General features: G+C 37.9%; 1 protein-coding gene across 1 annotated transcript in view; it reads right to left on the bottom strand.

Annotated features, from left to right (window-relative positions):
• LOC102862704 overlaps positions 1–23,579 on the bottom strand; it is a 135,557-nt gene extending 111,978 nt beyond the window's left edge. The window contains exons 1-5 of the mRNA XM_006891584.1: positions 23,260–23,579; positions 12,993–13,458; positions 12,583–12,712; positions 9,880–10,052; positions 6,273–6,409 (exon numbers count right to left, since the gene is read on the bottom strand). Of these exons, the coding sequence (XP_006891646.1) occupies positions 6,273–6,409; positions 9,880–10,052; positions 12,583–12,712; positions 12,993–13,458; positions 23,260–23,579 (1,226 nt within the window). The remainder of the gene's footprint in view (positions 1–6,272; positions 6,410–9,879; positions 10,053–12,582; positions 12,713–12,992; positions 13,459–23,259) is intronic.
• Between the last annotated feature and the right edge of the window lie 4,007 nt (positions 23,580–27,586).

The following is a 27,586-nucleotide window of genomic DNA, read 5'->3' as shown; positions in this document are numbered from 1 at the left end:
TGTTCTTCAGTTCCTTGAGCTTAAGAAATGCTGAGCAAGTTCGGCCCTTTTGATTTTCTGACTATAGCTCCTCGCACAGGATAAAAAACAATAAAGCAGAACTCAACTCATAACTCTAGGGAGGGAGCTCTGGTGGTACAGTCCTTAGCGAATTAAACTGTTAACATAAAGGCTGTTCAACTCCACCAGTGGCTCCATGGGGAAAATGATAAACAATCACCTCCTGTTTGATTTGCAGCCTGGGGAATGGCTTGGAGTGCTGGAGGGTTAGTTGGAGTAGGATATCACCAAAGAACTGCCAGAAGTTTAAGCTGAGTTCAGCAGGGCATGTGGAACTAGGAGTATCATTGATAACATCAGGTGGACATTGGCTCAAAGTAGAGAATACTAGAAAGATGTGTGCCTCTGTTTTATTGACTGTGTAAATACACTCAACTCTGTGGGTTATAATAAATTATACACAACACTGTAAAGAATGGGAACTCCACAACAGCTAAATGTACTCATACAGAACTTGTATACAGAAAAGAACAATATAGGGCTTAAAAGTAGAGGAGGTTTCTATGTTATATCCTTTAGTTATACTTATTCCATCTGTATGCTGAGAAAATAATCCACATTGGAGAATATAAACTAGAACATGGCACCAGGATTAAAAGAAATCCCATTAATAACCTGCAATATGCAGATAACACAACCTTATTTGCTAAAAACTGCAATATGCAGATAACACAACCTTATTTGCTAAAAACAAGGTAGACTTGAAACATTATTGAGGAATATCAAAGACTGCAGACCTTAATATATATTATCCTTCAACATAAAAAACAATCTTCACATATGGATTAAGTAGAAACATCATGATAAATCAAGAAAATGTTGAAGTTGTTAAACATTTTATTTTTAAAAAACATTTTATTTTTTAAAAAAGTTATATTGGTTTGTTACAAAGTTCCTATATATTGTGTTTCACATTACTCCTCATTCATATTGTATTTCATAGTCACTTCCATACATTATGTTTTATAAAATTAATCATCATTGTACCTTACCCATCATTACCCTGCCTTTTCACTCATATCCTTGCCATTTCCATTATCTCCTCCCTTCACCCAAGAAACTGTGCAAGCCTTTTTGCTAGTTGCTGTTGTTAGTTATTGTTGGGTACCATCAAATTGGAACCGACCCCTAGCTAAACATCCAGCAGGTTTTAAGAGGCACTTAATCACACAGGAGGAGATTGCTCATCCTTCTCCCACAGAGCAGTTAGTTAGTGGCCTCAAATTATGTGACTTGGAGATTGCAATGCAGATTCTTGCCACTAGGCCACCAGAGCTAATCCTTCTATTTTTACAATAGTCTTATAAGACTGGTTGGGGGCGAGCCGTCGCAGCCCTCTGCCCTTGGAGGGCTGCCCTCGGCCCTCGGCTTGGGGTGAGCCGTCGTGGCCCTCAGGGTGAGCTCCTCAGTCCCCAGATTGTGCCATCTGACCCCTGGGCGGGGAAGGAGAAAAAAAAAGAATGCCTAGAGTATCCAGAGAATGTTACCTAGGCCACTTTCTGCCACCCTCCCCCCCAGTAAACCTGAAAGCAACACCCTCAAAGCCCTTCTATTTGTAACTCACAAGTTTGTTCTCTCTAGGTTTGCTCCCTTTCCTATAGGTAACCTTAACACTGATTTTTACTCCAGAATTGATCCTGAACCCAGTGCCAGTGACAAAAAGGAAATACAACTGACAGCTAAGGAAGCGAAGGAGGATGGAGCCTCTGGGTTCAACCAGCCATCCCCACTGGACCCACCTGGGAAAACACTTTGCAGTCCAGAGGGGAGTAAATGACAGGAAAATATCTTCTAACAGAGCAAGAAGGCAAGCAGCTTTAACCCAAGACCACCAGTAAGGTGATAAAGCGTCCTCCCTTCCCCCTTTACATCTACGCCCCTGTTCAGCATGAAAAGCCAGAGAGTCTGCATCCAATTCCCAAACCAATAAGACAGTTGGTTTAATTACCATTGGAAAATGCTTGTCATTCCTCTGTAGCATCTCGTTCCCACTGGACCCTCATCATTTCCTTCACCTACCTCCCCCCACTGACCAAACTGTGCAGCTCTGCAACTGCATCCTGGCCCATCTGCACCCTTCTGCCCCCAACCCTCACCTCCTTGTACCCCCAATATGTTTTTTCCCAATATAAAAAATTTAAAAAAAAAAGACTGGTTGCTTGGTTGGTGTTTTGTTTTTTTGTTTTTATTTTTCACTCAGCATAATGTTTTCCAGTCTCTCCCAAGTTAGACAGTATTTTTCTAAATTGTTGCTACTAAGTGCTGCATAGTATTCCATTATTTGAATGTACCACAATTTCTGAATCCATTCATTTTTGATGGACACTTGGGCTGTTTCCATGTTCTTAAGATGGTGATTAATGCTGCTATGATCATTGGTGTACAAGTCTCCATTTATGTCTCAGTTCTCACTTTTTCAGGGTATATTCCAAGCAGTAGAATAAATGGGTCATATGGAATTTCTATATTCAGCTTTTTGAGGAAATGCCAAGCTACATTTTACAATGACACCAACAATATATAAGAGTTTCTATCTCACCACATCTTCTCCAAAATTTATTACTTGCTGTCCTGTCAAACTTTGCCACTGCTACTGGAGTGAAATGGTATCTCATCGTGGTTTTGATTTGCGTCTTATTGTGAACGATTTTGAGCATTTCTTTATGTGACTGTTGGCCATCTCAATTATTTCCCTCTGTGACAATTTTTTCCATGTCTTCTGCCCATTTTATAATTGGGTTACCAGGCTTTTTCTTGTGGAGGACCTATAGGATTCTGTAAACTTTGGATATGAGACCCTTATTTGAAATGGTATCGCCAAATGTTTTTTCCCCAGTCAGTAGGTTTTCTTTCCACTCTGTTAGATAAAGTTTTTTATGTGAGATTTAATCTTTAGAAGGTCTCATTCATCAATTTAATCCTCTCCAGATTGTGCATTCTGCGTGTATTTGGCAGTCTCTTTATTCTATAGACTAGGCTGTCTAAGCTTGATCCTAGTTTGTCTCTGATGAACTTTAAGGTTTTGGCTTTACTCCAAGGTCTCTGATCCACCTTGACTTGATTTTTGTGTATGGTATAAGATGTGGATTATGTTTCAGCTTTCTGCAGGTAACAGTCCAATTTTCCTAGGACCATTTGTTGAAGAAGTTGTCATTTCCCTATTTGATGGGTTTTATTTCCTTGTCAAATATAAGTTGACACTGGTCCTATCATTGTACCACTATTACGCTGTTTTGGTTATTACCATTGCATAGTAAGTTTTGAGGTCAGGGAGTGCTATGCTTCCAATTTCAATTTTGTTTTTTAGAAGTGCTTGTTTATTTGGGGGTCTCTTTCCTCTCCAAATAAACTTGACAATTTCTCTTTCAATCTCCTTGAAAAAAAAATGACTTTGGTATCTGTATTGGGATTGCATTGAACATGTAGATTGCTTTTGGTGAAACTGTCATTTCCACAATACTGAGTCTTCTTATCCATAAACAGTATACTTTTTTCCATTTAGTTAGGTCTTTTCTTGTGTCTTGCAGAAATATTCTGTAGTTTACTTTATATAGGTCTTTTGGGTTTCTAGATAGGTTCACTCCCAAGTAGTATCTTAATTAGTGGTTGGCTATTGCAAATTATATTGCTTTCTTGGTTTCCTCCTCTGAGTTCTCTCTGTTACTGTAGAGGAATCCCTCTGATTTTTAAATGTTGATCTTATATCCTACCATTCTACTAAATTGGCCTACTAGCTCTCACAGGGGTTTTTTGCTGAGTCTTTGGGCTTTTCTGTGTACTCTATCATATCATCTGCATATGCAATAGTTTAACCATCTCTTTGCTGATCTGGATGCATCTTATTTCCTTCTCTTGTCTTATTTCTCTAGCAAGCACTTCAAATACAATATTGAATAGAAGTGGTGACAGTTGGCATCCTTGTCTGATTCCTGGTCTCAAGGTAAAATCTTTCTCCATTGAGAATGATACTGGCTCTTGGTTTTGCGTATATACTTACCACTATGTTGAGGAAATTCCCTTCTATCCCAAATTTTCTAGGTGTCTTTGTCAGGAAGGGGTGTTGGATTTTGTCAAATGCCTTTCTGAATCAATTGCTAAGATCATATGGTTCTTGTTGTTTACTTTGTTAATATGGTGAATGATGTTGATTATTTTTCTTATGTTGAACCATCTTTGCATACCTGTTATGAATCCCACTTGGTCATGGTGAATTACTTTTTTATATGCTTTTAGATTCCATTGGCTAGAATTTTGTTAAGGATTTTTGCATCTATATTCATGAGAGATATTGGTCTGTAGTTTTCTTTCTTGGTAACAGGAGAGACTTTTGTTGTATACTATCCGGTCGGATCTGGCACACAGCTGACCCTCCAGTGAGCTTTCAGAGGGTGTATCACAGGGGATGAGATTACTCATTCTTGTCCCACAGAAAGCAGCTGGTTAATTTGAACTGTGAGTCTTAGGGATTGTAGCACAACTTCTCAGTACTAGGCCACCTGATATCCCTTGAGCTTCCAGAGACAAGTCTATGGTGGGGTTGGGGGGGGGGTGTTGAAAGATGCTGGCAAAGGTGGAAGGTTAGAAAAAGAGAGGAAGAACATCAACAGGAAGGACTGACAGCAATCATAACAAGGTGCTCAAGCATATCAGCGAACATGATGACCGCAAAGGAGGCAAAGTCGTGTCAAAGGTACTTAACAACAAAGACGACAAATGTTTGAAAATTGATAGCCTTTAGTGAGTTCTGATGTCCTAGTGGTAATGAGTTGCACTGCCAACCCAAGGCAGGTGGCATGAATCTACCAGCAGCTACAGGGCAGAAAGATGAGCAGTCTCCCACATCATTTACAGCTTCTGAAAGCCCGCTAGAGGATCAGCTATGCATTGCCTCTAATTTATTGGCACATAACAACTGTTATTTAACAAATTTTAATGAAATAACTCTGAAATGTTGTTTCATGGTTGCTAACTTACCCATTATTGTTAAGGTGTAGAAAAGGACTTTCATTCACATTCATTCTTTTTAAAGGGATACTTTATATATTTCAATACTTTTGTTCCCTAGAAACTCCTACGAATATCAGTGGCATTTGACTGTGTGCATCACAGCAAATTATGGCTGACTCTGAGAAGAATAGGAATTGAGAACACCTGACTCTACTAATGCAAAACCTATGCTTAGATCAGGAAGCATTCATCAGAACAAAGAAAAAAAACATTGCATGGTCCAAAATCAGGAAAAGTGTACATCAGGGATGTGTCCTGTCTCAATATCTTTTCAATATATATGTGGAGCATATCATTCTTGAGGCTGGGATTTATGAGGAAGAATTTGGCATCAGAGTTGGAAGAAGACTCATCAATAACCTGCATTATGCAAATGGCTCAACCTTGCTTGCTAAAACTGAGAAGGGCCTCAAGCATTTGCTTCAGAAGGTCAAGGACTGCAGTCTTCAATACAGATTGTAGCTCAACATCAAGAAAACAAAGATTCTCACCACTGGGTCAATTGGCAGCACCATGATAGATGGAGAGGAGAGTAAGACTGTTAAAAATTTCAGTTTGCTTGGCTCCACAGTCAACACTCTTGGCATCAACAGTCAGGAAATCAAAAGACTAATTGCTTTGGGAAAATTTGCTGTCAGGAACCTCTCCAGAGTTCAGAAGAGCAAATATGTCAGTCTAGAAACTAAAATTTGGATGATACAGGCTTCTCAATTAGTTGCTACACATCAGAGATCTAGACAGTGACTAAGGTTGACAGAAGAAGGATCAATACCTTTGAGTTGTGCTGCTGGAGAAGAGTATTGAACATGTCATGGACTGTTAAGGAGAACAAACAGATTTTTCCTGGAGAGAGTGAAAACAAGTGTTCCTTGCATGCAAGGAATTTGAAGCTCTGTCTAACATACTCTGAGCATGTTGCCAGGAGGGACCAATCCTTGGAGAAGGACATCATGCTTGGAAGGGTAGAGGGACAGTGAAAGAGAGCAAAACCCTGCAGGAGATAAACTGACACAGTAACTGGGGTAACAGGTTAGGTGTTTTGGGAGGCATTGAAATTGGTTAAGGATAGAAAAAGAGTTTGGAGCTATTGTACACAGGATCACTATGAATTACAGGTGACTCAACGAACTCTAACAACAGTCTTTTGTATTTCAGTACTTTTATTCCCTGAGATTATGTTTCAAAAACACATTTTAAACCCTTACCATGCTTGGGAACTTTGGCAGTCTACTTTTAACAAGCTTGTAAAGTCATTTATGGCTGCAACCCAATTTTCATTTTCAAAGTAAAACATCCCACGTTTTATAAGTGCATCTGTCCTTCTAGGATCATAAAAAATACACTAGAAATAGAAAGAATACATAAACATATAATAATTTTTAGAAAAATACTTAATCCCACAGTAAATTAGATATACTACAACTATTTCTTTTTTTAACTTCAGATTGCATAAGATCAAATCACTTTAAGATTCTACAACTTTCAGACTTGTATTTAATTAAGGCTGTTATTTTCAGGAACTCCATTATTCATTTACTTCTAGAAAACGGATGTTTTCTAAGAAATAGGAAAACAAAATACCTATCATGTGTTAAGACATAAAATCTTTTATTTGCTTACAAAGTTCATATACATTGTGTTTCACACTATTCTTCATACATATTATGTTTCATACAATCATTTTCATGCATTATGTTTTGCTAAAGTAATTATCATTGGGCCTTGTCTATCATTACCCTGTTTTTTTCACCTTGGTCCTTCTCATTTCCTTCCCCACCCACCCACCAAACTGTGCAACCTTGTGGTTTCTCCCCTACCATCCTTATCCCTCTGCTCCTACCCCTTATACCTTTGAGCTCCCAATACATGTTTTATTAGTTATCCTTCTATTTTTACAATAATGGTCTTATGCAGCATTTGTCCTTAAGAGACTGAGTTATTCTTGCTGAAAGTTTTATAGACTAAAAATAAAAAGTTGATTGTTCAAGTAGACTTGCCATTGTCATTGTTACGTATCGTCAAATCAGAACTGACTCATACCTGGCCCTCCAGCAGGTTTTCAGAGGCCTTAAATCACACAGGAGTAGATTGCCTTTCTCTGACAAAGCAATTGGTCAATCTGAGTCATTTGCCTTTGAGCTGGCAGTGCAGGCCCTTACCACTAGGCCACTAGAGCTCAGATATTAATTATTTTAACAGCTTTTTATCATAACTGAAGATAATAGATCTTAAACTGATTATTAATCACCACCATGGATGATTCAATTAAGTACAAATTGGGTTTATTCAGTTCTCAAAATAGTGAGAAGAAAGTATTGTTCATTTATTTCTAATATACATATGAAGCAATAAGGTAAACAGACTAAATTATTGTATAAATACATTGCCATGGAATCAACTCCTAACTAAAATGGTCTTACACTCAGCTAAAAAGTGTATAATCTATTGAGAGTAGAAATTAAATCATGAAGTAAACAGGCGTTTTTAAAAAATCACATCTAATTATTCTGAAACTCATTTCATTTCACAGAGCTATATTAATAGATTTTAAATTATCAACATCAAATGGAGGAAGGAAACAAAAAATCTGAAGGAGACAAAGTGTTCTTCTTGTGTGCCATCAAGTCATCACCGACTTATAGCTGACCCTCCAGCAGGTTTTCAGAGGCAGTACATTTCTCGGGAGGAGCTTGCCCATACTTCTCCCATGGAGTAGCAGCAGGTAGATTCAAACTGTGTGCTTTTGGGATTGTTGTGTAACTTCTTACCACTGTTGTTGTTAGGGGCCATCAAGTCAAGTATATTAAATCCTAGCAACCGTATGAACAAAAGATCTTAACCCTGTTCTATTGTGTGCCATCCTCACACTTCCTGACACACAAGACCCCATTGTGCCAATCACCACATCAATCCTCCTGTTCAATGGTCTTCTCCTTCACTGACCCTCCACCCTTCCCAACATCATGTACTTCTCCATATAATAGCACCTCCTAGCAACATGCTCAAAGTATGGGAGGCAAAACCTTATAATTATGCCAGCAAAGAGCACTCTTGCAGCACCCTCTCTAAGAGATATTTGTTCTCTTGGCTTTCCATAGGATGTTTGGTGCTCCTCTCCAACACCACCTCTCAAAGGCATCAATTTTTTTTTCTGTCCTCCTTATTCATTGTCCGGGTCTCAGCTGCATAGCAAGTGATTACAAAAACCATGGCCTGTATCAAGTGTACCTTAGTCTCCAAACTGACATCATTGCTCCTTAGTACTGTGGAGAGGTCTATGACAGCAGACTTTCCCAATACATCTTTTTATTTCCTGGCTGCCAGTGTCAAGAATGTTGATTGTGGAGCCAAGCAAACTAAAACTGTTTACAATCTCAGTCTCTTCACCATCCATCATGGTGCTGCCAATCAGCCCAGTGGTGAGAATCTTTGTTTCCTTATTGTTGTTGTGTGCCCTGGAGTCAGATCGAGCCACAGTTGATGCTAGAGCAGGTTTTCAGAGGAAGTAAATAGCATACTTTGTGCCTATGGGACTGTAACTCAGCTCAGGAGTCATGCTGCTAACTTCAAAGTGGCACCCTTTGGCAATACAAATCCACCAGCAGTTCCATGAGAAAAGATGAAAAATCTCCCATGTTTTATAGCCTCTGAAAACCCACAGGCAAGTCAGCTATGAAACATTTCCAATTCAATTGCAATGATCGCTCTAAAGAAGTTATCAAACTTACAAATATTGTCATCAAGCAGAAGTATGTCAAGGGTGTAGCTCTTGGCCTTTTAAAAAGCAGAAGCTGGGAATATGACAAAATAAATTATTTTAATTATGTCTTCTAAAGTCTCAGTTGTACTAAGAACTAAGAATTTGAAGTTTGAAGTCAGAAGGTAACAGTGAAAATTCCACTGCAATGAGGAATATTTTGCCCTGGCTCTATTGTCAAGTCTAGGTCAGCTAAATATTCACTTCTTCAAAGAAGCATTGTCTGACTTCCCTAAACTGAATACAAAAAGTAGCCCCTCTTATCTTTCTTTTCTTCAAAAAGATCATAATTTACAGATGCATATTTATTTATGCATATGCTTATGCCTTATGCTTATATCTGTCCTTTCCTTTAAATACACACTCTAATAATCCAGAAAAATGTCTGTTTTAGTCATCACCATTTTATCTACTACGTAATAGAGGGCCCAGTCATAACTGAGAGCTCTCGTGGAATAGTGAGATGAACTGGTAACCCAAAGGCCACACATCTCCTGCGATTCATCAGAGCCTGCAAGAGGCAAACATAGCCAGGTTTTCCTAGTTTCCATTTATAGCCTAGGAACCCCATTGTCTATATGAGTCACAATCTATGACAGCAGTGTGATTTGGAGAATTTGTGAGTGACAGTGATTAAATTAGCAAACCAGTGCACATTCCTTCTGAGAACAGAGATTTTTCACTGTAGAAGTGAATAAATACTGTGAAAAAATAATTTTCTATGTTATTTGAAGAGAAGAAGTAATGTCCAAAAGCCTCTCAACCAGTTTTGCAGTTTAAAAGAGAAAGCTGGAGAACTCACATACTCTTAAAGTTGTTTCAGTGACTCCAACCACAAATCTTTGATATGAATACACTTGTTTTCCAAAAGTTTAAGAATCATTGATAGGATTAGTATCAAGAAAAAAATTACAAAAACACTCTTACTTCTAAATTGTAATTCTCTCAATTATATATTGTATGACCTTCAAAGTCTATTATAATATTGGTACAAGAAACTTATGACCTGAAATATAAAATTAATAGTATTATATGCAAAAAAAAACCCAGCTTACTTTAGAAAAGTCATCCATGGCTAGAACCTCGTTTGTTGTTTCATACATCTCACCCCTTCTAAAATATATGTCAGCATCTGTGGGCTTGTATTTAATTGCCTGGCTATAGTTCAAAATTGCCAAAGTAAAGTCATTTCTCATCCTGAAAATTTCTGCCTTTGACAAATATGCTTCTAAAGAAAATATAAAGGGTTAAATTTTAATGTTATGAATCTTTTACTATGAAAACTAAAACATTAAACTCCCTCCAAATATATAGTATCATAATAATTTTTCTATTATACTTTTTAATATTTAACTTTTAAAAACATTTATTTCCAACATTATATTTTTTTCTCAAGGATTGTGCAAAAATATGCATTGGTACTTAAAAATTCTCAAGTGAAAAGATAAAAATGATCTTTCATCTTTCTGTAGGTACAATATGCCTCAACATTTTTAATTTTTTTGCTTTTTAACGCTATTGTGCTAAAATATACATAAAATAAAATTTATCCTTTTAAAGAATTAAAGTGTCCAATTTAGTGGCCTTATAATGTTGTGCAGCCGTCACTCCAATCTCCAGTCATTAAACAATAACTTCTCATTACCTACTTTGAGCTCTGGTCACTACTGTTGTTGTTGTTGTTAAGTGTTTTTGAGTCAAGTATGACTCACAGTGACCATCTGAACAACAAATCTGAACCTTGTCATACCCTGTGCCACCCTTATGACCTCTGACACACTCAAGCCCATTCCTGCAATCATTGTGTAAGTCCACATGCTTGAGAGTCTTCCTCTCCTTCTGTCCTTCCAACTTTCCAAGCAAGATGTTCTTCTCTGAGGAATAGCCTTTCCTAGCAATATGCCCAAAGTATGCAAGAAGAAGCGATATCATCCTTGCCTCTAAGAAACACTCTGGTTGTACTTTTTCCAAGACATGCCTGTTTGTTCTTTTGACAGTGGATGGCTATTCTGTACTCTTCTACACCACCACAGTTTAAAGGTATCAGTTTTCCTTGTCATCCTTATTCATTGTCCAGATCTCAACAACTTAGGAGATTATTTAAAAGAATATGGTCACTCAAAAAAAAAAAATAAATAAATAAATAAAAGAATATGGTCTGAATCAGGCCCACAGCAACATCAATGCTCATCATTTGGAGTAGTCATCCACTACACACTTTCCCAGTGCAATGTGGATCCAAATTGTCGACAGTGTCAGTCTGTTCTCCATCTATTATAATGCCACCTCTCAGGCCACTGACAAGAATTTTTGTTTTCTTGAGGTTGAGATGCAATCTATATTGAAAGTTATTATGCTTGATTTCTTTAGTAAGTGCTTCAATCCCTCCTTATTTTCAGCAAGCAAGGTTGTCATCTGCATAAAGGTTTTTTTGAGTCTTCCTCCATTTCTAATGCCATATTTTCCTTCATAGAGTCCAGCTTCTCAAATAATTTATTCAGCATACAAATTAAATAGGAGCAAAGACAGAACTCTGATCCACACCTTTCTTAATTTTATGTCATGTAATGTTCCCTTGTTCTGTTCACACAATAGCCTCCTGGTCTAGGTATGAGCACAATTAAGTTTTGGGATTCCTGTTGTTCTCACTGTTAGCCATAATCCACATTGTCAAATGCCACTGTAGAGTCAATAAAGAAGAGACATTCTTCTGATATTCTTTGCCTTTAGCCAAGATCCATCCGACATCAGCAATGATATCCCTAGTGCCATGGCCTCTTCTAAATCCTGCATGAACTTCTGACATTTCCCTATCTATGTACTATCCTATCCCTTTTTTTAATGATAACTCAGAAGTATTTTGCATACATGTGGTATTGATGATATTATTCAATAATTTCAATATTCTGTTGGATCACCTCTCTTGGGAATGGGAACAAATATTAATCTTTTTCAGTCAGTTGGCCAAGCAGCTGTTCTCCAAATTTCCTGGCAATAGTCAAGATAAATATTGGCTGCATATGGCAAAGGAGCTCTGATGGCCTATTGGCAAGAAGCTACACTGCAATCCCAAGGTTGCGCAGTTTGAATCCACCAGCTGCTCCATGGGAGGAGGATGGGCAATCTCCTACTGTACAATTAGCTGCCTCTTTAAAGTCACTATAGGCTCAGTTAAGGGTCAGATGCAACTCAACAGTACACAACAACAACAAGAAGTATGGAAAAGGCCATAACTCTGATACACACTTTTTGGACTGACACTTTGTGGTGGCTTATGCGTTACTGTGATGCCAGAAGCTAAATTACTACTATTTCAAATATCAACAGGGTCATTCATGGTGAACAGGTTAGAATAGAGCTCCCAGACCAATTCAGACTAAGAATCAGGAGTGGTCATCCACTTCTAAAATAAAAGACCCTAAAAACTCCTACGAATATCAGTGGAAATAATATGCAGCTATTTATATCACCGACTTTGAAATTTTAAGTTCATCACCTTCTTTTGAGATGAGAAAGAACAAACTTGCTATAATGCTTATCATGACAAACCATTTTGATAACAATATATAGTATCCTTTGAGTCTTAAGTTTATATTTCAAAAATTAAAACATTATTTTATGAAAATCATAATTCTTTTCTTTAGTACACTGATGGGTAGACCAAAAAAATAGGTGACAAAGAGAGATCTGAATTTATAATATGAGTAAAAATTTTTTAAAAGACAGAAATAATCTGACTATCTCCATAGACAACTCACCTGCATGAGTTTTATTATATTTAATTATAAAATTCAAGTCATCCAAAGCTTCATTAATTTTGTCTTGGAAAAGATAAATGAAATGTCGGTGCCAATAAGCGTTAAGAAACAATGGCTCCAAGAATATAGCCTAGGGGAAAATATATAAGCATAAACTAAATCAAATTATTTCTTTTTAAAGCTGTCATCAGTGTAAAGGTATATTCACACAAAATTTTCAAATAAAGTACAAAAACATAAGTTCATAAACAAAACCTAGTGCTTTTATTATTATTTGAAGATGACAACTTTTATACTTATTTACAGTCCAACAAGCTCAATTAAGCACAATTATTCAAAGTTCTGGTAAAAATTACCTTTACGAGCAAATATAAATGTGAATATTGTCATTGTGATTAGTAAGCACTTACTTCCTGTAGATCATGCATGGCACTCTTTAACTTGCCCAGTTTCCTATACATAGCTCCACGCCTACAATATGCAAATGCACATTTGTTTTTCTTCTTATTGATTTCTTCAGTCAAAATTTTCACTTCAGATTCATAATACTTCATGATCTCTGGAGGAAGATCAGACTCCACAAAATCATTTAAATCTATTTGTGGCGGTTCTTTTGTTTCAGGCTTGTCTTTTGGAAGAAATATTTGAACAACCTTCTTTTCTACAGGTTTACGTTTCTCTTCAGGTTTAAACTTAAGCCACATATTAATAACCCATGTACGAACATCAGTATTTCGGGGGATTCCTCCCCTACTTCGAACAAAGTCTTCAAAATCTAAAAGTGAAGGTAGGCTGGGACAATGAATGTGACGCTCATACAGAGGAATTCGGAGCAGATATTTCTTCTGTTCATAAAGTATTCCATGAGACAATGATCTAGTTTTATTTAAAAAAACAAAAAGTGATTTTTTAAATTAAAGAATCATAATCATCCTTTAAACTAATTCAACTACACACAGAAAAAAACCTCTTTCACATTGTTCTTATAGATATAAAATTATTTCTTTTATACACCCAAAATCCTGTTTTTCACTGTATGAAAACTTTATGTAAAGCTAATGAAAGCAAAAGAAACTGTTTTCAAAGAGGCACCCTCATAGAATATGAATGCAGGGTTAATGTTCCTTTCAGGTCAACATTTCAGGTTTAATTTGAAGACTCCATTTGCCATTCCCTCTCAACATAAAATTGCAGTGAAGAACTAAGGAGATAAATCTTGATGTGAGAAGGGAAACTGTAACCAAGATCAGAAAGGACACAAGTTTTAGAAACCAAGAAGAATCAAGGATTGACTAGGCATATAACAGACTACAAAATAAATATTCCAGGCTCCTTTTTTTGTTAGACTGTTGTTAAGTGCAGTCCAGTTGACCAGGACTTTTGGTAATGCAATGACAGCAGATCAGAACCTTGCCCTATACTGCATCATCATCACGATCACCACTATGCTCAAGCCCATTGCTACAGTCCCTGTCAATCCATCTTATTGAAGGTCTTCCTCTCTTTGGCTCCCACTGTCAACAATTTCCTTTTACTTGGATCCACAGTAAGTCAGGATCGTAGGAGACATTTGCATTGGGAAGATGTGCAGTCAGGGACCTTGTCAAATTACTAATGAGCAATGATATCAGTTTGAGGACTAAGGTACACCTGATTCAGACCATTGTCTTCTCAGTCACTCCTTATGCATCTCACAGCTGGACAATGAATAAAGATGACCAAAGGAGAATTGATTCCTCTAAATTGTAGTGTTGTAGAAAAGTACTGAATATCCCAGGGACTGCCAAAACAAACAGATGTCTTGGAGAAAGTACAGACAGAGTGCTTTTTGGAGGCAAGGATGATAAAGTTTCATCTCGCATACTTTGGGAGTGTTGTTAGGAAAAGCTCTTCCTTGGAGAGGGACGTCATGCTTGGAAAGGCGGAGGGAGAGTGAAAAAGAGGAAGACCCTCAATCAGATGGGTTGACACAAGGACTGTGGCAATGGTGGGTTCAAGTGTATCAGAGATCGAGGTTGGCATAGGATAGGATAAGTGGCAGATCTGTTGTTCATTGGGTCGCTGTGAGTCATAAGCAACTCAACAACACCTCAAGACAACAACATACCTTTCCCAGCATGATGCTTTTTTTCCCAGGGTCTGGTCCTCCTGACAACCTGCCCAGCATAGTGAAGACCAAGTTTCACCAGTCTTTGACCTAAAGAACACCCTGTTTACACTTCCTCCAAGACAGATATTTTTTTCCTTTTACTGTATTTAAGATTTTTTTTCATTCATACACATTGTGTTTCATGATGTATATTGTGTTCCATAGAGTCCTTCATTTATATTATGTTGTTTGTTGTTATGTGCTGTGGAGTCGCTTGCGACTCATAGTGACCCTATGTACAACAGCCCTAAAGTCTGCTCTGTCCTGTGCCAATTGCACTGTCTCTGACACTCCCATCCCAATTATCCCAGTCACTGAATCAATCCACCTCATAGAGGGCCTTCCTCTCCTGCGCTGTCCCTCCACCCTCCCAAGCATGATGTCCTTCTCCAAGGACTGGTCTCTCCTCACAATATGTCCAAATTATGTTAGACAGAGCCTCAGAATCCTTGCCTCCAAGGAGCCACCCGGTTTAACCCTTTCCAGGACAAGTCTGTTTGTTTTCCTAGCAGTCCATGGTATTCTCAATACTCTTCTCCAGCACCACAGCTCAAAGGCATCAATTCTCCTTTTATCCTCCTTGGTCATTGTTTCTTTATATTGTGGGGATTTTCTTCTCCTCCCTTACAATCATCCCACCAACAACTACTTCCATAAAAGCATGTAAGCCAGGTATTTCACACATCATGTCCTAGTATCCCCCCCTTTAGATAGCCAACTGCTGGCTTGCCCATCCCTATCCAACCAGGGATATCACTGCTGATAGGAGATGGATCCTCGCTGGAAGGAAAGACTAACGGAAGAATGTCTAATTATGTTTTATTGATTATGCAAAGGCATTCAACTGTGTGGATCATAACAAGTTGTGGCTGACATTGAGAAGAATGGGAATCCTAGGGCACCTAATGCAAAATCTATGTCTAGACCAGAAGGCTGCTGTGCAAACAGAGCAGTGGAATACTGCATGGTTTAAAAATAGGAAGGGAGTGTGTCAGGGTTATATTCTCTCTCCAGACATATTTAATTGGTATGCAAAGGAAATTATTCCAGAAGCTGGACTCTATGAAGAGGAGTGTGGCACCAGGATTGGAGGGAGACTCATCAATAACCTGTATTATGCAGATGACACAACTTTACTTACTAAAAGCTAGGAGAACTTGAAGCACTTGTTGTAGAAGACCAAAGAATGCAGCCTTTGGTATGGATTGAATCTCATCATCAAGAAAACAAAGATTCTTACCACTAGACCAATAGGCAGCATCATTATGAATAGAGAGGAGATTGAAACTGTTAATAGCTTCATCTTGCTTGGATCCATAATTAACACCCTTGGTACCAGTAGTCAGAAAATAAGGAGATGCATTGCACTGAGGAAAATGGGAATCCCAGAACACTTGATTGTACTTGTGTGAAACCTATACTGGGACCAGAAAGCAGTCATCAGAACAGAGCAAGGAAACACTGCATGGTTCAAAATCAGGCAAGGAGTATGTCAGAGCTACATCCTGTCTCCATACCTTTTTAATCTACATGCAGAACAGAGATCATTTGGAAAACTGGGCTTTATGAGGAGGAATGTGGCATCAGGATTGGAGGAAGACTCAACAACCATGACAAAAAGGATAACAAAAGAAGAATTGATGCCTTAGTGTTGTGGTATTGGAGAAAAGTCTTGAACATACCATGGGCCACCAAGAAAACAAATTTGTCTGTCTTAGAGAGGGTGAAACCATATTTCTCCTTGGAGGCTAGGATTTTGAAGCTCTGTCTTACATACTTTGAGCATTTGGCCAGGAGGGACTGGTCCTTGGACAAGGACATCATGCTTGGAAGGGTGGAGGGACAGTGCAGGGAAAGAAGACCACATAGGAGATGGATTAATACAGTATCTGGGGCAATGGATATTGAGGTGTTGGAATCAGTGAGACTAGCTCAAGACAGGGAAGGGTTCAGAGCTGCTATACAATGGGTCACTATGAGTCACAGGTGACTCAATGTCACATAACAACAACAACAACATTGCATTGGGTAAATCTGCAGTCAGGGACTTCTCCAAATTACTGAGGAGTAATGATGTCAGTTCAAGGACTAAGGTGTATCTGATTCAGTCTATTGTCTCTCTGATCACTTGCTATGCATCTGAGAGCTCCTGTATGACAGGAGAAAAATTGCTACCATGGAGCTTGCGGTGTTGGAGAAGAGCACTGAGCATCCCACTGATGGCCAAGAGAACAAACATCTGTCTTGGAGAGGGTGAAGCTGGAGTGCCCTCTGGAGACAAGAATGTTGAGGTTTCACCTCACATACTTTGGGTATGTTGCTAGAAGGTGCTATTCCTTGGAGAAGGACATGATGTTGGGAAGAGTGGAGGGTCAGCAAAGGAGAAGAAGACCCTCAACTAGGTGGATTGTCATGGTGATTGCCACAATGGGATCTTATGTGTCAGGAAGCACAATGATGGCACAGGATAGAACAGGGTTCAGATTGTTGTTTTTTTTCATAGTGTTGCTATGAGTTGCACTCGACACAATGGCACCAAACAACAACAACAACAACAACAACATGAAACCAGTACTCTGAGGAAATAAGCATCCCTTTTGCTAAAGAGTCGTATGTCTAATTTAAAAACTATGAGCATCTGTATCCATAAGCATCAGCCAGTCCAGAATAAGCCATCAGGTTGCAGTGATCAACATGAGTTCACAGCATGGGTTGTCTTCTCTTCGTCTTGTTGGGTTCTGGTCAACTCATCCCCAGCCATCTGTGGTTAGGTTCAAATGGGCAGCAGCTGAAAGCTCAGGAGTCCACACTTGTCCCTGCATTCCAGATCCCTTGGTCTCCTCACTCATGCCTAGCACTCACATGGGTCCAAGTCAATCAAAAGGCCAGGGGTCCTCACAACTATATGCTCCTCAAGTCAACAACCATTCCCTGCTTATCCACGCATCAGCGCAAGACAGATTTGTTTGTTCTTTCAGCAGTGCAAGGTATATTCAAAACTCTTTGCAAATACCGTTATCCAAAGGCATTGATTTTTTCTTCAGTATTCCTTACTTCCCATTTAATTTTCAGATGCATCAGGGCACCCTTGCCTTTAAACTGATCTTTTAGCCCTATAGTGGTCCTTAACAATAGAGTTTCGCACTGCAAAATGTCTGTTTCTTGACAGCTGTTGCCATGAGTACTGATTGTGGATCCAAAATGAGTGAAAAGTTAAATCCTCAGCAACTTCAATCTTTTCTCCTATTATCATGATGTTGTCTATGGGCCCAATGGTGAGAATTTTGTTTTCTTGATGGAGACATGTAATTCATATTCAAGGCTATGGTCTTTGATCTTCTTCACTAAGTGCTTCAAGACTGCTTTGCTTTCTGCAAGCAAGATTGTGTTATTTACAGGTTGATGAATCTTCCTCAAATCCTTTTGCCATACTCTTCTTTAAATAGTCTAGTTTCTTGAATTGTTTGCTGTGTATAAAGATTGAGTAGATGTGAGAAAGGATACAACCCTGAGGCTCACTTGTCTTGATTGTAAACCATGCCATGTTCCCTTGTTCTGTTCAGGCAGCTGCTTAGATTGTGTGGTTTGGGTTTGCTTTTGGTTTTGGGTTATTTTTTTAGAACTCTATATATAATGTGTACAGAGAAGGCAATGTCTTAAAAAGATTTTAACAAAGCATAATCCATATTATTCTGTAATGTATTTTACTAAAAATACCACTGACCAATACCGTAAGTTTAAAAATCCTAGATTTCTTTATATTATTAGTGCTAAACATCTTTTCCTATTTGAGGGGTTGTTCAGTGATTAATAAAGGGTTAAAGCTATTTTTCCCTTGATACACAGCAACCAGTCTGACACAAAATTGAGTTGGCAAGTTACTCAATGGTGTCTGCTACACATCCATAAATGTGAACAACAGTGCCTGCTTACTGGGATTTTTGTAAAGATCAAATTATCTTCATTCATGCAGGTTTAGTTCATCTCTCTAGTGCTCAGAACAGTGCTCAGCACAAGCTAAGCTTTAGGTAACAGTTGATGATGATTGCTTTGCTGATAGCGCAAATACACTATAGTTTTGAAGTTTTGTCTGATTAACAAAAAATTTATTTAGCATTACCTCTTATTTTGGAAGCAGAAGTGGCATCCACTTCCTAAACAACATGCCTCCAGAAACTCTATGAACTTTGATAAATGTCGATAGTTATAGAGGGGATTCGTGACTTTTGTTCATAGGGCTGCAACGAGTAGTGCTCGACTCTAAAACCATAACCTATTATTAGACAAAGTATAAGCTAAAAACTCCCCAAACTCTTGTTCACTTTGAAAGATTTCCACAAAGAACTCTTGCATGCAAAATAAGACCCAAGTGACTCAAAATTAATCAATGTCAGAATATTACTCTAAGGACACACTTATCTTGAAAGCCTTAAGATTGTTTCTTTTAAGCTACAAAAATACTACCAACTAGAACACGACTGGACCAATAGGAAACATGATAGATGGAGAAAAGATTGATGTTGTCAACAATTTCGTCTTGTTTAGATCCACAATAAACATCATGGTAGCAGTAGCCAAGAGATCAAAAGATGTGTTGAATTGAGGAGATCTAAAGGCAAGGACATCTCAAAAGTGCTAAAGAGGAAGGATGACAGTTTAAAGACTAAGGTGTGCCTGGTCCAAGCTATGTTCTTTTCAATTACTTTCTATGCATCCAAAAGTTTGGCAGTGAACAAGTATGACAGAAGAATAACTGATGTATTTGAGCTGTGATGTTGTAGAAGAGTACTGAATATTCCATGGACTGACAGCTAAACAAGTTTGTCTTGAAGGAAGGGCAACCATGATGTTCTCGAAAGACAAAGATGGTGAAACTTTGTCTTACATACTTTGAGCATGTTGCTAAAGAGAGGTTGTTCCTTGGAGAGAGGCATCATCTTTGGAAAGGTGCAGAGTCGGCAAAAGAGGATAAGACCCCCAATGAAATGAATTTAGTGTCCGGGGTAATGTGTTCAAGTGTGTTAGGATTATAAGGATGATGCAGGATACAGGAGAGGGTTCAGATCTGTTCATAGGTTTACTATGAGTCATATTTAATGGAATAGCACTTTAAAAAAACAATAACAAAGATCTTGAAGAGTTTAACAAAAACGGGTTGACTATGGATAACCTCAAGGTTTGAAGGAGCAACAGGTAAGGAATAATTGTGCTAATACTTCATAATAGTTTTTGTACCAGGGATAAGCTACAGTTTTAAAGTGGCAAGTAGCATGTGTAAAAAGTATCAACTCCTAGGATCTGGGTGAAAAGACAGGGTAATGATGGACAAGATCCAATGTTGATTAATTTTATAAAACATAATGCACGAGAATGATTGTATGAAACACACTGTGAATGAAGAATAGTGTGAAACACAATGTCTACAAACTTTGTAAGCAAACCAACAAAGAGAAATAAATATATCAACTCCTCTTGCCATTAAGTCAATTCCAAATTATACTTACTTTATAGGGCAGAGTAGACTTGCGCTATAGGGTGTGAAAGCCTGTAATCTTCATAGAAAAGGACTTATCACATCTTTATCCCACACAGCAGTTGGTAGGTTTGAATTGTCAACTTTTTAGTTAACAACCAAGCACTAAACCAAACTTTGTTAAGTTGTTGTTAAGTGTTGTAAGTTGTTTTTAAGTGTTGTTAAATAACCCACCATACAACAGAGTGAAACCTTGTCCAATCCAGTGTCATTCCCGTGTAACAGGAATACTTGAAAGGTAACACAAGTATTGGTTGGATACTCAAATCAAACTCATTGCTGTCAATTCATAACCAATTCATAGCTGACCCTTCAGCAGGTTTCCAGAGGCTATAAATCACCCAGGAGAAAAGTGCTCATTTTTCTCTAGTGGAGGCCCTGATGGATTCAAACCAGCAGAGAGGTACAGCCTTTCTGTTAACAGCAAAGCTTTGTATGGAGTACATCACTAGAGCTCCCAGAAGGACTGGGTAGACGCAGAAACTCAGCTAAAGGTCCTGGAAGGCAAGGTCAGTCAGTGGTCATCAGTGAGAGTGGCACAGCTCTGTGTCAGTGGGCACTGACTAAAGTCTCCTTTAGTCCCTAGCTGACACCTAGTTTGGGACTCAGAGATCAAAGAGGAGAGAAACTTGCTAGGGAAAGGCTGAAACTGCAAAGTTACCATTTTACACACATGAAATCCTGACCTAACTGAGAAGGGACACAAAAGGGAAATTATAACAAAGGGATGAAATGGAACACGTGAGTCTGATTAATATATCAGTAAGGCTAGGAAAGGAACACAGGTCTTGAATTAATCCAAAGACTAAGTTAAGATTGCTGTTGTTGTTGTATGCCATAGAATCAGATGTTATTTACAGCTGGTTCCTCAGTGAACTTCAGATGCTGTAAAATGCATGTTAGGAGATTGCTCATCTTTCTCCCATGAAGCAACTGATGGATTCGAACTGCCATAGTTCCCTAAATTAAAATTAGCTTTAAGGGGGGAGGAGGAATATAAAATTATACCCTAGGAATAAAAGCTTTTTAAGCTTGCTCCAGAAATATGTTTTAAAGTAACAATTATTTCATATTTCCATCTATGTGCTTAAGCTAACTTTTAAAAAAGAATTTTCAAAATAGATGAGGAAACCTTACTAATAAATAAATATGCCCACAGTTTGTTTTACTACCTCAACCAAAAGGTTCATTTCTCAATTTCACCTGTTGGCAGCAGATACAAACTATAAACCCAGCTAGAATAAATCAGCCCATTATCTCACAGAAGCAACATTTCATTTACTTGTATCTTTTGTATACTAGAAGCCACTTAGATAGTGGCTAGAATGGAGCTATACTTTCTAGTATGAACAACATTCATGGCATATTAAGATCAACAGATGTTCACAGTGCATAAGCAAATTTCTGGTTCTGATCTAAAACATTTGTCAACTTAGAAAAACCTATCTTAAGTCTTCTTAAGACGATCGAACAAGGATTCCAGATAGTCCATTTCAAAGGAACCTGAAGTTTGAGTAACAAGCAGAGGACCTGGAACTTTAATGACATCTCCACAACGGTTGGCCTCTGTTCTTCATTGTCACACTCTGGAGGCTTAGTAATAAGGAATTGCACAGCCTATCCAAAGGAACATGGTTTGGATCCACAAGTTGCCTCATGGGAGAAAAATAGGCAATCTTTTCCTGTGTGGTTTATGGCCTCTGAAAACTGTCTAAAGAGTCAGCTATGTTTCTAACCCAGTGATACATAACAACAACAATGATCCCATGGACTGACAAAAGAACATACAATTTATGTCTTGGTAAAAGTACACCCAAGGTGCTCCTTAAAGGCAAGGAAGGTGACATTTTATCTCACATATTTTTTACATGTTGTTAGGAAAAGAGCATCATTCTTGGACAGGTGGAAGGTCAGTGAAAGAGAGGAAAACCTTCAACAAGATGGATTGGCATAGTAACTGTAACAATAGTAGCAAATGTAGCACAGATGATAAGGATGGCACAGGAGAGGACAAGGTACATATATGTTTTTCATAGGGTCACAATGAATCATAGGTGACTCTGCAGTTTCTAACTACAGCAACATAATTCCCAATTCCCAGCAGGGAGCTCTCGTGGCAAAAAGGTCAGGAGCTGTGTTTTCAACCTATAGACACAGGATTGGAATTCACCACTTGTTCCAAGGGTGAAAAAGTGCAGTCTCCTCCTATGTGATATACAGCCTCTGAAAACTCACTGGAGAGTCAGCTACAAGTCATTTCTCACTCACTGGCACACAACAACATAACTCTCAGACTTCTAAGGGATAATAAATCACAACAAAAGCACATTAACACATTTTCAGAACTTCCAAGTCTTTATAACAATAAACAGAAAAAAGGCACATGTTTAATGAATTCTACTTTTCAAAAGGGCACATGTTTAATGAATTCTGCGTGATCTTACGATATCTAAAGAAAGTTAAACCCAGATGGCTTTTGGAAACTATTTTGCACAATATATGGATCCTAGCAAAGTAAAGTCTTGACCATTTAAATATAAGCAAACCTAGTATTTCAGTTGTTATTATTTAAGGCCCTTCCATATTTTTAAACATTTTAAACATGATAAATATTTTTATCATTTGCATGGAAGTAAAAAATGTGTGTTGACTCTTGAGATGGCTTCACAACACATTCAGGTAGTTTTTCAGAGGCAGTTAATTGCACAAGAGAAAACTACCCATCGCATGGGAGGAGACTGCCCATCCTTCTCCTGTGGAGCAGCTGGTGGATTCAAACCGCACACCTTCGGGATTACAGCGCAGCTTCTTGCCACTAGGCCACCAGAGCTCCCAATTATAGATATTTATATATTTAAATAAAAAGGCTTGTCCTTTATGTGATTATTCAACCTATTTTCAGAACAAAATAATTACTTCAACAGATGAAATTATATGATTAAGGACAAAATATACAATGCCCTTTAAAACATAATAATTACTGATTAACTAGAACCTTTTAAGAATTCTTGGTGGCTTGGATAATTCTTCATATATGGAAGCATATTTCTCAAGACTCAATTGTTTCTTCTGAGTCATCCTCTTTCTCTTGGGATAAACAATGTAACTAATGCCAGCTTGTCTAGATGCTTCAATAAGAGAGAGAGACAAATGTCTAAAATTGTATTTGTCCTGAAAATCTTCTAATATAGTATCTATATCTGCTTTCACGGTGGTGGGCCCCTTGGACTTTGCCTTCTCAGACATCCAACGCTCCAACTCCTTTCTTTTCTGAAACATCACCCCTTCTATATTGCTTTTCGTATCATCAGGCATCACTAACGGAGCTGTGCTCTTCTCCTTCAATTCTACAGAAGACTGTGCTCTCTTATAAGGAAGTAAGGAAATAAAAGTATAGAAGATCAATTTAATTGCTATTTAAAATATTCATTTACAAAATTATTACTAATCTATCTTGATCACTTCATTGAAAATATTTTCAACTACATATTTGTAAAGTTATTGAAAATTAAAATTATAATGCTAATTGAAAAAAACAAAGTACATTAATTTAATTGATTTTATGACAGTTATATATATAAAGAATACTATAAAGTATACACATATTAAATTTTCTTTTTTATGCTTTTAATTTAAAAAGAATGCTTTTTACAGATCCAAATAAAATACATGCCCCACTTTTAATACAACAAAGAATTAGTAGGATGGGCAAAATGTATTTAAACTGTTTATCAAACTGTAAAAACAATTTCTGAATCTACTTTCAAAAGCACTAACATCAAAATTTCTACACCATACTATTCAAGTATGTTCTACAATAATTTTCAATGCAATATGTTGAATTTAATAACATAATTCTAGCCAAATATATGGATAATGTAACTATTTATGCACCATAGTACCAGAAGGTTGGTGGTTTAAATACATCAACATAGAAGTTTCTTAAAAGCAAGGCTTGCTAATATGCTTCCAAAAGATGGCAGTCCTGATAATTCTATGTGGTTCTACTTTGCACACATGGGATTACCAGATTGTTGTTATTTTGATGTTTTGTTGAGTGAAAACTGACCTGTAGCTGATCCTCCAGCAGGTTTTCAGAGGCAGTAAATCACATGAAAGAAGATTGCTCATCTTTCCCTCACAGAGCAACTGGTGGATTTTTGCGGTTTACCTTGGGGGTGGCAGCACAGTTCCTTACAACGAGTCCACTAGAGCTCCCCAGCAAGCTTACCAATGAGAATCAACTCAACAGCAATTAACAATAGCAATATATATATAATTTTAGTTGATCTAATTGCAGATGACTTAATGGTAAAAAATTGCATTGCCAATGCAAATGTATGTGGTTCAAATCCACCAAATGCTCCATGGGAGAAAAAAGGACAATTCCCTATCATGTGATTTACTGTCTCTGAAAATCAACTGCAGGGTAAGCTATGGGTTAGTTCTGACTTGATGGTGATAGTTGTGGTTTTTGTTGTTATGTAACATTGATTCAACTGCGACTCATAGTGACCCTATGTGCATTAGCTCTGAAACCTGCCCTATCCTGAGACAATCTCGTCATCTCTGACAGACCTAACCCCATTGCTTCAGTCACTGAGTCAATCGATCTCATCTCAGGTCTTCCTCTCCTTTGTTGTCCTGCCATACTTCCAAGCATGATATATCCCTCTCCAAAGACTTGTACCTACTGACCACATGCCCAAATATGTGAAACAGTCTCAAAATCCTTGCCTTCAGGAGGCAAGTTGGTTTTACCCTCTCCAGGACAGAGCCGTTTGCTCTCCTGGCAGTCCATGATACGTTCAACACTCTTCTCCAGAACATACAAGAACAATCATTACAGAATCAACTTATCTTAAATGACAACGTTGTTATGTACCATAACAAGTCTTTTGACTTGATAGCTGAACCTCCAGAGGGTTTTCAGGGGCAGTAAATTGCTAGGGAGAAGATTGCTCATCTTTCTCCTATGGACTCTTGTGAATCAGAACAGCAAAATGTTTGTATTGGTAGTATAATTCCTTACCAATAAATGAATTGAGTTCCCTTAAGTGATAATATTAATAATACCATTTACTCAAAACTCAAAAGTATTGCCATTAAGTTGATCCCAACTCAGAACTGACTCCTCAGTGAGCTTCTGAAGCTGTAAACTGTACAGCAGAACATAGACCATCTCCCTATCACAGAACAGCTGGTGGATTTGAGCCATCAGAAAGGTGTCGCTTACTTCCACCCTGACTGCAACACACAGTGAAGGCTTGGGAATTCTTAAGGAGAGGATGAGCCATGGTTTTTCAGAGAACAACATTCACCCTGCTCCAGGCAAAATGGGAACACAAATATACAGGTCCTTGATAGAACATCCCCTTCCCCTGAAATATTACACAATTATAACAGCCTAACATCTACCAAAAAAGATTCACATGATGTCAATAAATCAGTAGGCAGTCTCAAACACTATGAAAAAAACAAAACAACCCTTCTCCTGAAAAAGTAGAGAATAATGTAGACCCAACGAATACCCTAGACATGAAGAATCTGAAGAAATATGTTGAGGGGGAGTTATTTGAACAGCTACAGAAGAAGATGCAAATGATGGGGGAAACAATGGAAGCCATTAGGAAAGCAAATACCCAGAGGCAGGAAACACAAAGAATTCTATTGATGAGGAACATCTTGAACAACTACAGAAGAAAATGGAAAAGATAGGAGAAAGAATTGAAATTATAAAGAGGTACAAGAATTTGAAAGATCATCACAAGACAGAGAGGGTACAGCCAGCACAGTACTGGAAATCACAGAAATGCATTAAAATGCAATCCAGAATAGTAAGACCAAAATGACAGAAGTGTTCAACACATTGGAGAGACAACCAAGTAGAAAAGAAGAGATGAAATACAGAGTCAGTGAGCTAGAAAAGCCTCAATGGAAACATACTAGAAGAAAAACCAAAGACGAGACAGGAAGAAAATATTAGAATCACGTGGGATGACATCAGAAGAACAACATACATATATATATTTGTAATTCCAGAACATGAGAGAGACAGGGATATCACTAAGAAAATTATAGGAAAAGTACTAGAAGAAAATTTTCCAAGTATTATGAAAAACAGAGAAATCTACATTCAAGCTCAGTGGACACCAAACAGATTTATGCCAAAAAAGAAAAACATCAGGACATATCATAGTCAAATTGTCCAAAATAAAAGATAAAAATAGAATACTAAAAGCAGCATGAAGGAGCTCTGGTGGCCTAGTGGCAAGAAGCTCCACTGCAATCCCAAAGGCAAGCAGTTCAAGGCCACCAACTACTCTGTGTGGGAAAAGGAGGAGCAATCTCTTCCCAAGCCATTAAGTGTCTCTGAAAACCCACCAGAGGGTCAGCTATGGGTTGGTTCCAACTCTGTGGTACACACAACAACAACAACAAAAACCGTATGAGAAAAACAAAGAGTCACCTACAAAGGAGAAACAGATTAAGTTCTGATTTTTCAGCAGAAACCAGGCAAACAAGAAGACCCTGAGATGTCATATAAAGAAAGTTGAAAGAAAACGATCACCAGCTAAGAATCCTGTACCCAGCAAAGGTGTTCATCAAATATGAAGGAGAATCTAGGTCATTTGCAGAAAAGAAAAAACTTAAGAAATTTGTGAAAACAACAGCAAAACTACAAGAAATGAGGAGAAAGGCATACTCAAAATCAAAGAAGGAAAGGAAAACTGTCAATAAGATGGACTGACAGTTACTACAATAGACTTAAGCACAGCAGAGATTGTAAGAATGCAGCAGGATAGGATAACATTTCAATATATTGTACATATTTAGGGTCACTCTGAGTTAGAGTCAATCCAATAGCCTCTAACAACAGCAACACAAATATATTCATTCTTAATTATTAATAAAAGAGCCACTGCTCCTCTGTCAGTCTACTTTATTATGGTGGCTTCCATGTTGTGGTAATGCTGGAAGCTATGCTGACAGCATTTCAAATACCAGAGAAGTCATCTCTGGTCAACAGATTTTAGGAAAGCTTCTAGACTAAGGCAAACTAAGAAGCAGTACTATCTATCTGTCCACTTCTAAAATAACAGGCCTCCAAAGATCTTATAAATAATGGAAGAACCTTTTTGGATATACTGGCAGAAATGAACCTTTCAGGTTGAAAGGCACTCAAAAAGAAGCTAGGGAAGAGATGTCTGCTCAAAATGGAACCTATATACTCTATAATGACATGGATGGAGTAAAGCTTTCACCTAATGAAGGGCCCTTAATTTGTTGCTGTGGGAAGACTCAAAATGAGGAAAAAAAGC

Source organism: Elephantulus edwardii, unplaced genomic scaffold (assembly GCF_000299155.1).
Source record: "Elephantulus edwardii isolate Elephantulus edwardi_28Jun2011 unplaced genomic scaffold, EleEdw1.0 scaffold00100, whole genome shotgun sequence".
In the NCBI taxonomy this organism is placed as follows: domain Eukaryota; kingdom Metazoa; phylum Chordata; class Mammalia; order Macroscelidea; family Macroscelididae; genus Elephantulus; species Elephantulus edwardii.
This window is presented reverse-complemented; position numbering and strand designations above follow the sequence as displayed.